General features: G+C 40.6%; 1 protein-coding gene across 6 annotated transcripts in view; it reads left to right on the forward strand.

Moving 5' to 3' along the window:
• GNAL (G protein subunit alpha L) overlaps positions 1-12,808 on the forward strand; it is a 202,107-nt gene that overhangs the window by 57,095 nt on the left and 132,204 nt on the right. For 2 of the 6 annotated variants that reach the window (XM_019711347.2, XM_019711346.2), the window contains exons 2-4: positions 1,594-1,666; positions 2,338-2,392; positions 2,557-2,676. In XM_019711347.2, coding sequence (XP_019566906.2) covers positions 1,594-1,666; positions 2,338-2,392; positions 2,557-2,676 — 248 coding nt within the window. Of the gene's footprint in view, positions 1-281; positions 457-716; positions 1,340-1,593; positions 1,667-2,337; positions 2,393-2,556; positions 2,677-12,808 lie in introns of those variants that run through there. The other 4 variants (XM_019711349.2, XM_019711350.2, XM_074340381.1 and 1 more) reach the window with 4 other exon arrangements.

The raw sequence follows: 12,808 nt of genomic DNA on the forward strand, positions 1-12,808 counted from the left end.
AAGCACTGGTTGCCCCTGTGGCCTGGCTGTAGCAGGAATGGAGAGACCTATCTCACACTCCGTCAAAATACATAACACATGCCTGTCTCCTGCCCTCCTTTGTTCCTCAGCTACAATGGCAAGTTCGAGGCCAGAGTGTCTTCTAGAAAAGGAGTACAGCTGTTCAGAGAACTGCAGAGGAGAAACGGGGGCTGGAGGTAAAGACAAGAGGCTAAGGGAGGCGGCGGCGTGGGTGCACTGGAATAGTCTAGAAAATGAAGAGAACAAAGGCGGTGTGACTGGTGAACTTCTCACAGATCCTCCTCCCTGATAGAATATGCATGATCCCGCGTGAGGCCTCGCCTGCCTGGGAGCAGGGAGGCGTCCGAAGGATCGGCGGGGAACGCTCCCCCGGACCCACTCTTCTGGGCTTGGGGTGCGAGGCAGCCACACGTCCGCGGTCCGGACCCCACGCGGGTGAGCTTCCCTCGGGCCGCGCTTAGGGGTCAGCTCCCGACCCCTCCAGTACCGTTAGCACTAGCGCCCCTCCCACACTCCGGGACCATCGTATTAGTTGCCCCCGGAGCAGGCCGACTCCCTTTCCCTGAGGCGCAGAGGCCCCCGGGGGAGCTCAGACCCGGGAGGGACCGCAGGTTCGACGGCCGAGGCAAAACGGGACGCGGGCCGAACGGCAGGTGCCCGCAATCGCCCTGCGGGGACTCGGTGGCGCGCTCCGTGCCTCGGCGTAGCCGTGGACCACCACCCAGCAGGGCCCCGGCACCAGGCTGAGCGCGCGTTCCCCCGGGACCCCTCTGGGCTCTTCCCGGTCGCGCCGCCAGGGGCGGGGCTGAGCGCTGCGCGCGGACGCAGGGCGACCGGAGGGCGCTACGCCAACAGCCGGCTCCAGCAGAGCCAGGAGCTCTAAGCACCTGCATCAGTTGATTGTATGCTATTTATCCAGCAGATAATTCTAAGCAATAATCTTTAAAAAGCATTTGACTCTGTGCGTCTTCCTTGCATCCTTTTTAGTTAGGAGTTTGTGGTGGGCGGGGGAGGAACAAGAACGCCTGTTCTGATCGGAAAACACAGAGAGACCACGACCATCTCTTTCAGCAGCAAGGAAGAGAAACCGTCGCGGGAGCCACACATATCTACAACTCTCTATTGCTTTTTGTGCAAATTCCTAACTGTGCCTGACATCCATCCAAACGGGCAGGCATGGGCTGTTTGGGCAACAGCAAGACAACAGAAGACCAGGGCGTCGATGAAAAAGAAAGACGCGAGGCCAACAAAAAGATCGAGAAGCAGCTGCAGAAGGAACGCCTGGCTTACAAAGCGACTCACCGTCTGCTGCTACTGGGTAAGGCTGGAGGGCGCGCGGCGAGCGGAGCGCACATCCAAGAGCACTGCGAGTGCGGGCCGGGCGGGCCGAACGGGGCTGTGCGCACCGCCCGCGACCTAGCAGCCGCCAGCGACTCGGACCAGCTCCTCAAGAGTTGGCGTGTACTTGAAAATGCCTGCGATGTGCTAGGATAATTGCTTAGTGTGGGTTGGCGTGAAAAATGGCCAGGGCATCGAACTACAGATCACAGCATTCTTTTTGTTTGTTTGTAGGGGCTGGTGAATCTGGGAAAAGCACTATCGTCAAACAAATGAGGATCCTGCACGTCAATGGATTTAATCCTGAGTAAGGAATGATCAATTGCGGTTTTGCTTAAAAACTGCATGCAAACTTTGTCACTTCTCTCTGTCTTCGCAAACAGTTAATTTGACCAGTGAATACACCTTTAAGGGAGAAAAATATAGAAGTGTGTTGTTGAATTTGGTATATTTAGGCAAATCCTTCTTCTAGTAGTGTCTAGATCAAAAAAACAAAATAACTTGCTTAACAAAATATGACTTATTAGGTATTCTTGACTTATTAGGTACTCTGTATTCTTGGTATTGCTCTGAGCACACTTAATCAATATGTCAATCCATACGTTTCTCATATTTGTCTTCATCTATTTTAATTCATAACTATCAACATATCGGATAGATTCAAATTAAATATATTTACAAGTATAGCTTTATAGTTTTATATGTAATACTCATGACAAATTTGCCATGTTTTGTGTAACCGGTGTGGTTGTTTAAAGCTGTAGATTGTAATTCGTGCATTCAAATTTGTTAGTACAAATTAGAAAAGGGAGGTGTTTTCCTTTCTGGTAAAAACTTGGCAGTGGTTGTCCTGGGGCTTGATGTTGACCTCTAGGAAAACCAGTATAGCTCCATGCCGCAGCTGGAAATTTTAAATCCCATCCAATTGATTCAAATCAGTGCCAGTGATAAATTAATGACAATTCTCTTTTAATACAGGGAAAAGAAGCAGAAAATTCTGGACATCCGGAAAAATGTTAAAGATGCTATTGTGGTAAGAACTTATATTTAAATGATGTTTACTAGAAAAGTTAAGTACTCTTCTCTCTAAAACTGTGTATACCGAAATTATATATTATTCTCATACATGGAGCCTAAGTGTTATATTTATCCATATATATATTTATATTTATATTTATACTTTTCATTCCATTTTAGACAATTATTTCGGCGATGAGTACTATAATACCTCCAGTTCCACTGGCCAACCCTGAAAACCAATTTCGATCAGACTATATCAAGAGTATAGCCCCTATCACTGACTTTGAATATTCCCAGGTACGTAAATCCTTATTGAAATATTTTAGGTGATGCAAGATGGAACCATTTTTAATGAGGTGGCTTACTGAGAATCAATGTTAATATTAATTCATTATCAAGTTTCTTCAAAATCTAGCTCTGCTTAAGAGAAATATTTTCCTCTGTACCAAAATATTAACATTGGTTAAAAATATTAAAGACAATAGGATTGTAAAAAATGCTTTTGTGAATGTATTGATGAGTTTGATAGTCAGGAAGACAGCATATCTTTAAAAAATATTGATAGTACTTTCTCCTATATGTATTTCTAAATTAACAAGTAAGCAATTTCCCAGATAACAAATGAGTAGAAATTCCATGAGTAGAGAGAAATACTTTATGATATGTGATTGCCTCCATGGAAAGAATAGAAAGAACAGAATTCATTTTACTTTTAAGGTGTGTGTGTGTCCTTCAGATTAGACAAGAAAAGAATGCATGCTATAAATAATAATGTGGATCACTTCTGAATGTTTACTCTATGATAGAAAAATGTAGTTTGCTTTACATCTGTACGATTTAGGGCAGCTTTCCTAATCACTTGGATGGCAGTAATGCTTATGCAAAAGAGTGATATGAATACAAGTTTCTCTGTTTTGGGGAATCACCACTTCTTTTAAATATTATTATTTGGAAATTTTATTAAGCATGTTTCGAAGAAAGATATATTTGTTAAATTTCTCAAAATCATTTTTGTTACAATTGTGCCAAAAGCATATATTTGTGTGTTTGTGTATGAGTGTGTCTACCCATCAATAACAGTATTTCAAAGTTTTCACTGCCTGGCATGGTGGTCTTAAGACATTTTTCACTCTCAGAACCCTTTCTTCCAAGGGAAGCTGATACGGAAACCAGTGTGTACAATAGATAGATCCGGCCCTGCTCTGACTGAAGTTCCAGCCAGTGTGTGCCTGCTCAGCCCTACCCCTTCTTTTCAGCACTGCAGTTTTCCTATATGCTCTGTATTGGGATGGTAGATAAGAATGACTTTTTTAAAAGACTTTATTTCTGTTTTCCCATGGGATTATTGCTTCTGCGAAGCATTCCAATGTAGTCAGTGAGTTATCTACCATTTATAAAACGGAGATAGGGGTGGCAAAATGACTAGAAAAAGGGGCTAGGGCATCTGGCACAGCGGGGCCCACTTTATTTTACTAAACTATGTCTTTCATTGGATGGCTTGAAGAGGGATAAAGGAGATGATGTGGGGGACATAGGGGTGGGGTGGGGTGGGCAAAGCAGTGATTCAGCTAACTACAGCTGTAAGATGTCCTCCCAGCACTCTATGGTGTCTTACATATTGAAGAAGTCACCCAAAACTATAAGGTCCTAGCTGAAATCAAAAGTAGCATTCCCATTCAACTTCAGATTTACACATTCATAGACACATATTTGAATTCTCAATTTTGTCCTGTTGTGTTTGCTTAAATGTAATCTTAAAACATCTTATATAGTTCTGATACAGGAAAGTTTTTCTTAGCATATAATGAGAAATTAGAATTAAGATGAATTAATCAACTACACATCTTCTTTCTTCTGTTCATGACAAACTCACACATGATAAAATGATCCCATATTTAAAATTCATAAACTCAGTAACTCCCATGTGGATTACTAAGGATTCAAAGTACCTAATTTGTGAAAGTGTTTTTTGAGCTAAATCATAAATATTTTTAATAAACAAATAAAACTCGACAAGCCATTTTCTTTGAACACAGGTATTTTCATATAGATGTGTTAAGGCTGCTTAAAAATGATTATCAGAAACCAATAAAAGACAATTGGGAATCAGCAGATACATGTGCAATTATAATGATCTTTCAGAGGTAATACTTTTTTAGTAGTTTTTAAAGCCAACATTCTGTTGTCATCTGTGTCTCTGTCCATGTCAAATGACATTATATTTATGTTAATAAAAGAGACTGCACTTAATATAAATGAAGAAATTAATGTCTAAATATATAGCTTTACTTCTGAAAATGCTGTTTTTAATATGCGTACATTTCAGTAACATTTTTTCATAGATCTCTAAAATATTCATATCACTTATAATGTCAGATGGAATAGTTCTTAGATTTACATTTTGATGATCCTAAGAAGTCTCTGACTTATATACTTGGTACATTTGGATAAAATTAACTTTTATTTAAAGAGAATGATTATTGTTTTAACAATAAAAGTAGAGCTAAATCGAGTATTTTTTATAGTAAACATAACACTAATTTACTAAATCTAGGACTTCTTTGAGATTAAATTCTTGAGAAAGTCTTTCAGTGTTACTTTCAATTCTTTGAGGGTCTTACGTTTATTTTCCTTTAGATGTAAAATAATTTTTGAACCAAATATACCCTATCATTAAAAATAATTCAGATTTCTTTAAGAAGGAAAAATTAGATCTTTTTTTAAGGAGAAGAGGATAAAAAAGCTTAACAAGAAATGTGAGAACAGTCTGATCTGTTGGTCACTGCTCTATCATTACCACCTGATACTTCCTAAGGTGACGTTTATCAGAATTGCATGTCAGTATAAATCCAGAGAGCAGGAATATTATTTCCTCTCCTCCCAGGTGAGAGGACACCAAGCATTTGGTGAGGGTGCAGCCTGGCTTACCACAATGGACAGGAAGTAAGGCCCTGAGATGCCCAGCTGACACTGTGAGTCTTGGTTCTACCACTCTCTAAAGACATGACCTCAAGCAAGTGACCTGCCACTCAGTAAAGAACAGGGTAAGAGCAGGGCTTCCTGAAGCCACTCTCAGGAGGGCAGGCGAGCACATCCATGGAAAGACTGAGAGCTATGCCTACACCAAGTGATTCTCAGCTGCTCCTGCCTATGTGCTTGTTCTGTCTCCTCTGGGAAGTGTGAGTAGAATTCTAGAATTCATATCATACAGGTTAGTGATCTTCCTGGTGAACGCTGTTGCCTCCCCTCCACCCCCACCCAAAAAGTCTTTGAAGCCCATAGAGTAAATCAGGTAGGAGCAAGTTCTCCATAGGGAGCCCAAGCTGCAGCCCCGACATGAGTCCCCAGCATCTGCCCTCAAACCTCATCAGGACCCTCTGGCCCTACCCAGCACTGTCAGAAAATGACAGCTGGTGGTATTTGCTCTGGGAGGAACAGGACTTTTCCTCTGTATACTGTCCACCTTTCTCTGTCTACTGCCAGCCCTCCTCTCCCCCACCACTCACATGGCACAGCCGGGTACACCAAAAGCAATCATTGAGTGCCTGCTAGCTTAAAGTATAACAGAATCTTTGTCCACTTCAGTAAGGAGCTGTGGGGGTAACCAGTGCGGGGACTGGCCCACCGGGATATCACAGTGTCTCATTTATCCCCATCCGTGCAACAACACAGTAACCAACACTTTCATTCAAAATGGACTTTAACTCCATCTGCCAAGCAGCCCCCTGTTCTTTCTCTTTTGAGGTAGTGAGGTTTAGTGTGTGTTTTAAGAGACAGACAACATTAACAAGTATAAAAAGTAGGAACTACTACTGTATGTCCCACAGTAATCTGAAACTCAAAGATTTTTATATACGGCATCAAAGGGAAAAGCGTCATCTCAGATGATTCAGATGTAATTAATGAACCCAGATGACAATATGGTGGCACCTTGGGGCCTTGCTCTAGGTGTACTCGTCTCAAATATCAGCTGGCCCTGGCTGGGTTCTGAACCACACAGTTGGGGAACTGGCTGTGGTGAACAGGAGCCCAAGGGGAGAATGGCCTCTTGGGGATCAGGGTTGCCTCTGGGCCTTCATGGGCCAAGGTAGGACCTTGAAAGAATATCCGCCTGGGGCAAGAAGTGAACTGGGTGCTCCAGAGACACCTGCCAGTGACCTAGGACTCTGTGGACTGGGCAGTATCCCTGTCTTGAGAGAATGCTCTGGAGCCAGACGCCTGGGCTCACATTCCAGCGCTGCCATTATGTGACCTTGAGCAAATTACTTCATTTGTGTCTGCCTTTTATCAGCTGTAAAATGGCATGATGACAGTTTCTACTTTGTGAGGTTGTTATGAGGATTGAATATGTTAGTCCCTGAAACAGTGATGGCACATGGGAGGTGCCCCGTCAGAATTGGCAGTACTGCTCCATCAAAGTAGGACCTCTGGCACCGACTCGGTGCTGGTGGCCTGGTCAGCCCTGTCCATCTTTCTGAGAACCAGGTGGCCTAAGATGAACACCCAGCTACCCGTACACTGTCCACTCTTGTCTGGGTCCAGTGGGGAGCCATTTCAATCCTCTAGTTATCTGCCCTCCTCCCTCCCAATCCCTCACTGCAGCCCTGCCTCAGACCAGCATCTGTAAACCATCTCTTCTGCCCATGCCAAGAGCTGAAGTCCCCACACCTCACAACATGCCTGGGGGGAGGTGTCTCAACTATCCTGAAAGGGAAGTCAGGCCATTGACTGGCTCCAACTACTCAGGAATCTCAGTCTTTGTGCTCTCTCAGAGCACAGGTGCCCAGGTGAGCATTCTTCCAGGTAATCTACCTGTTCTCTGTCACCAGCAGCTCCCAGGTCTCAGTCCTCTTTCTCTTTCTCCACCATAGTTTTCGTGAGATTTTCTAAAATTGACTTTGGTCTTCCTCCTTTCCTGTCATCTTTGCCAACTTTGTCCTACCCTTCCATTCTGCACCTTACCTAGCTACTGTATTTGCTAGATCTCTGTCAAATTTTGTGCCTTACTTCCCGGAGCTATAGTTTCTGCCAGATTTTGCCACAAATTGCAACAAGCTTATGGCTAATTCTTTCAGCCCAGTACTCACCCCAACACACCTCTGCTTCGTGCTTTCTAGTGATAGACAGGTGAGCTGTATCCTGAAACAGCACCCCCCAACTCACCCTGGCAATGAGAGTTACTACTGAAATACATCACATTTTAAGAATAGGTGTCTCAGAAAAGTTATCAGCATTTGGTTTTTGTAAATAAAGTATTTTAAATGTCCTAGGGTGTGTTCTCTAGTTTTAAAAAATCCTAGAAAAATTCATTTTTTAAAAATGAACAATATTGTTCCTTTTCTAATTTGCACATTTGAGGCTTTTGGTTTTTTTTTTCCTTTTCTGAAGTTTGCTGGAAGGGGTGAGTGCCTATGTCTTAGAGTCAAGGCCACCGTAGTGATTATGTACAGCGATGTCAAAGTCAGATTTTAAAGATTGTGTGTGTTGAAAACAGATTGTTAATGAGGCCTTAGAGACCACCTAGTCTGACAGCTCCAGCTGAGGAAATGGCAGCGGAAGAAGGAAAGAACTTACTGGAGAAGTGTCTGCTTTGGAAGTTTGATGATTTCCCCAGCTGTGTACAGAGCACCCTCGTAGTGGGCAGAGATGGAACATGGCTTCACTGGATGACTATGTCTTTCCAATGAAAGGTTTTTGTAACCGAGTAGTCTATAAACAGCAGTCTTCAGTGGGATAACATTGATGATCTGTAAGGCTTTTACTGCCAAAACTGAGTGTGAAGGTACTGCTGAGGGGGAAGGAAGGGTGGGTGTGTAAGAGGTCACATTAACTCTTCTCACTTCTTCAATATTTATTCAACAAACTTTAAGTGTCTGGATATTAAGATGAATAAGGAGCACAACTTTTCCTCCAAGAGCTTATTGTCTAGAGGGAATGCAAACAAAGTCGATACTGTCGTAAAATGCTATGTTAGAGGGATTTATGGGAAGCTTTTGGGAGCACATGGCAGTACCCTCACCTATCCAGCTTCATGCCAACCTCAGTCTTCCTTGAAAGGTAAACTTTAGAGCAAAAGTGGGCATAGAGAAGTGCAGAAGGGGGATGGCACCTTCCAGGACGTAACAAAAAGCTCAGTGGGGCTGAGAGCTAGTTGGGAACCAGCCACTGACACCATGGAGGGAGAAGCAGGCAGGTTTTGAATGCCCCGTGTGCATGCCAAGGGGTTGGGCTCCTCCCCAAAGGAGCAGAAACATTTGGTGACTCTAGTCAGGGAATGACGAAATGCAAGTTGTCTTTGAAAAGAACATTCCTGAATTTATAAAAAAGCCAGTCTTGTATATCTGCCTTTGGAATGGTGCTCTTGGAGTTTGTCTGTCATTGGGCAAAGGACATTTCCTCCGTCAGAAACCTGCTTCCTGTCCTCACATCACTTACGTCAAAATGTTAGGGAGGAATGGAACCCCCATAGAGAATCACTATTATACTTCATTCTGCACATCTGGTATACTAATAAAAGGAATTGCTACCATTGGAGTAAATTATTTCAATTAGATCTAGAACTTCAATGAAGATACTTTTTTAAAATTCCATTTTTTCTTTAAAATATTATAAGGTGTATTCCTAATAAATATTTTTTTTTCTTTTGAAACATTTTTAAACTTATCTCAAAAATGCAAATGTAGTACAAAGAATTCCAATATACTCTTCACCTATATTTATCAATAGCTAATGTTTGGCTACACTTGCTTTCTCATTCTGTCTACACTAACACATTTTTTTATGAATCACTTTAGAATTGGTTGCAGAAATCATGCTCTTTTGCCTCTAAATACTTCAGTGTGTATTTCCTATGAATAAACACATCTACTTATATAACCACAGCATAGTTATTGAAATCAGGAGATTTAACATTAATACGATGTTGTTTTGTAATCTACAAACATTATTCAAATTTCACCAATTGTCCCAATAATAAATAATGTAGTGAAATAATAGTAATAATAACTCTGGTTAATAATCCAATCCAGGATCAATTGCTATATTTGATTTCCATTTCTCCTTTACTCTAGAATAGTTCCTTGACCTTCCTTTTCTTTCATGACATTGACCAGGCATTTATTTTGTGGAATGCCCTCACTGTGGTTCATCTGATGTGCCATGACGAGGTTCGGTTAGTGCTTTGGCATCAAAAATGCAAAAGTGATCTTGTGTCCTTCCTAGTGCATCAGGGACATGAACTCTAGTGCTTAGTAAAGTGCAGTCTGTGCTTTTTCTCTCTGTAAAGGTACCTTTTCCCATTTGTAATTCATAAGTAGACATTTTAGGAATGTCCTTTGAAGACTGTATAAATATCCTATTTTTAACGAAATATTTATACTCTAGTTTTAGCACATTAATAAATTTTATCCACGATGATATTTAAGGGGAAAGCTGTTGCCAATTCTTTCTGATTATTTCTAAATTTTGTAATGAAAACTAAATAGAATGTGGGTCGTGATGCTGCTTTTCACATAATAAAAAGCACATCGTTAGAGGATCATCCAGAGTGGTGACCTCTCATCTACACCAACATGCCAGGAAGTCTGAGCGTGAGCCACGAGACACCGCTAATAAGATGTCATTGAAACTTCAAATCCTTTGAAAGTGTGTTGTCAAAGTTTTTGTTGTCAAGGTGCACCTCTAATTTGGATGTATTGGAAGTTTGTTGCTTGGTTCACTTCTAAGGACACGTTCTTTTCAAAAGAATACGACATTAAAAATACCTTAGTGTTAGAACACTTAGTCCTTATTATTGCTAGTTTTATGTAACTCTGAGAGAAAACACTTCGAACTTTCAACGCACTCTTGGGAAATGGTGGCAGGAGCAGTAGGCTACTCTTATGTCAAATTAAGATCTGGATACGTTGACACATGTGGTTTGTGAGAAAGATACACTGAAGTTTAAAGAGGAGGAATAATGAAGTTATTCCTAAAAAATTCCTTTAAAATACTGACTTTTTAATTTTTTCAGTTTTGCATGAGAATGTCATCCATGAATGTGTGAGTTTTTTCCTTCACCTCTTAAAATCGTCCCATACATTTTTTATTCTGTCCTTTATTAAGGCATATAAATTGAATTAAACCAACTTGATGTATAACAGTCTCACTACACAAAGCAATTTTTTTTTAAGTTCTTTTTGTTTGAATAAGAAGTATGGCACAAATTCCAAAGGATATAAAAGATTGAAAAGTCTTTCTCCTATTCCTGCCCCCAGGTACCCAGGTCTGGTCCCTGGAGATAGCTCGTGTGGCTTAAAATTGACTTAGGGTCCTCAAATAGCAATCTTTTTCATGTATTTTTATCTCATAGTGAATAATCAGTTGTAACATATAATTGTAATTAATCTTATTAGTATGGAGAAAACATCTAGCCTGAATTGCAAAGTAAACATTTTTCAAATAAAATTTAACATTAAAGTAAATTGTATGGAAACTGTTTTGGTGCTTAGACAAAATGCCAGAGTACTTAAGTATAAAAATATAAAAGATTTTATTAGACATCGATTAAATATTGATGTTTTAAAGTATAGAAGGTACAGACTTCATCACTGAGGGAAATCACAAATTATACAAGTAACCCAAGCAGAACCCTTGGAGGTCATTTGACCTTTATGTTCTGCCTAATAACCTGTTAGAGCATTTGGTAGCTCTTTGGGACTATTTCTCTGATAATTCCTTGTTATGGGAAGCTGTCCTGTGCATTGTAAGATATTTAACAGCATTCCTGGACTCTGTTCTCTAGAATTTCTTCCATCCCCAGTGTTGACACCAAAAATGTCTGTAGACATTGCCCTTATGGGGCACAACCATTCAGGTCCATGCCACATGGTATGTTTCGCACACAAGTTTCCTGTTCATTCTGTACCCATCCTGCATTCTTCCATCTTGGCTTTAGAATGTTCTGCTCTCCCTTGGTTTCCCTCCCATATGACATGCTTACCTCAATCTGCACATTGTATACTGTTCCTCCTTTCCACAATTCTTGTTCTTACCACCTTCAAAACATGCCTGCTGTTTTTCATACCCTCTACATGAAAAACTAAGATTCTCAAGAACACAGTTTGCATGTTGTATATTTATTTGTCCTTATTTAAATATTGATTTGCCAAAGGTCAGTCTTGAGCACTTATTAAGTACTCATTTAAAGCTGAGTGATTTTTAACAAGGCTATTAACAAGGCTAGACTTGCTTAGAAAGCAGATATTGTTTCATGATTTAGAAGTTTAACTTTTATGCTTGTTCTTTTATTTAAAGCTCACATCATGGTTAGTCATGTTGAGTTTTGCCTCTACACATACATTTATTGGAGGTAGAAACCATCTCCTCTTTGCTTGGCACATACAGTCATACACCTCATAACAATGTTTTAGTCAATGACAGACCATGCACATGTATATATATATATGACAGTGGTGCCATAAAATTATAATGGAGCTGAAAAATCCTATCGCCTATATCGCCTAGTGATGTTGTAACCGTCATAAAATCATAGCATAATGTATTACTCGCATAATGATGGTTTGTGGTGATGCTGGTGCAAACAAACTTACTACATTGCCAGTCGTATAAAAATATAGTACATACAATTATGTGCACTACATAATACTTGATAATGATAATAAATTACTGTTACTGGTTTATATATTTACTATACTATATTTTTATTGTTATCTTAAAGTGTACTCTTTCTACTTATAAAGAAAAGGTTTGGCTGTAAAACAGTATGCCGTGTTACACCAGCAGCAGCCTCATACATCTTGTGTTACTGCATCTCTTTATTACACATCATTTTCCCTTGTCCTTGATTTAATCTTGTGTTGTTTTGTTCATCATGGATGGCCCGTGCCCCTAAGTGTACAAAATCCAGTGTTGCCAGTGGTAACATTGAATGATTGACCTGAAAATGAAATTAAAAGTGATTAAGGATTAATGCAGGTGGAAAAACCAGTGATGGGTATTGCTTGCCAGTCAGGCATGTCCCATTCCACCAGAGCTACAATCTTGAAGAACAAGAACAAAGTGATGAAAACTGTTAAGGGATCTGCTTCACTGAAGGTGACAAGACTAATAAAAATTCAAGAAGGGTCTATATTAGACATGGAGAAACTTCTAATGGCCTGGATTGAAGACCAGACACAGAAGTGTATCCCTCTTGGCACCATGATGATCATGGCCCAAGTGAATAGTTTGCGGTGTTGAAAGAAAAGGCTGGACTCAACTACAATGTTGAATTTACTGCTAGCTCTGGGTGGTTTAAACAATTCAAGAATCATTATTCATTACATAATGTGAAAATGAGTGGTTAGTCTGCAAGTGCTGATGAGAAGGCAGCTGAAGAACTTTTGGAAACTCTAGATAAGCTGACTGTGGAGGAAAATTACTTGCCAGA

The sequence above is a fragment of the Rhinolophus sinicus genome, linkage group LG09 (genome assembly GCF_036562045.2).
Source record: "Rhinolophus sinicus isolate RSC01 linkage group LG09, ASM3656204v1, whole genome shotgun sequence".
Taxonomy (NCBI): Eukaryota; Metazoa; Chordata; class Mammalia; order Chiroptera; family Rhinolophidae; genus Rhinolophus; species Rhinolophus sinicus.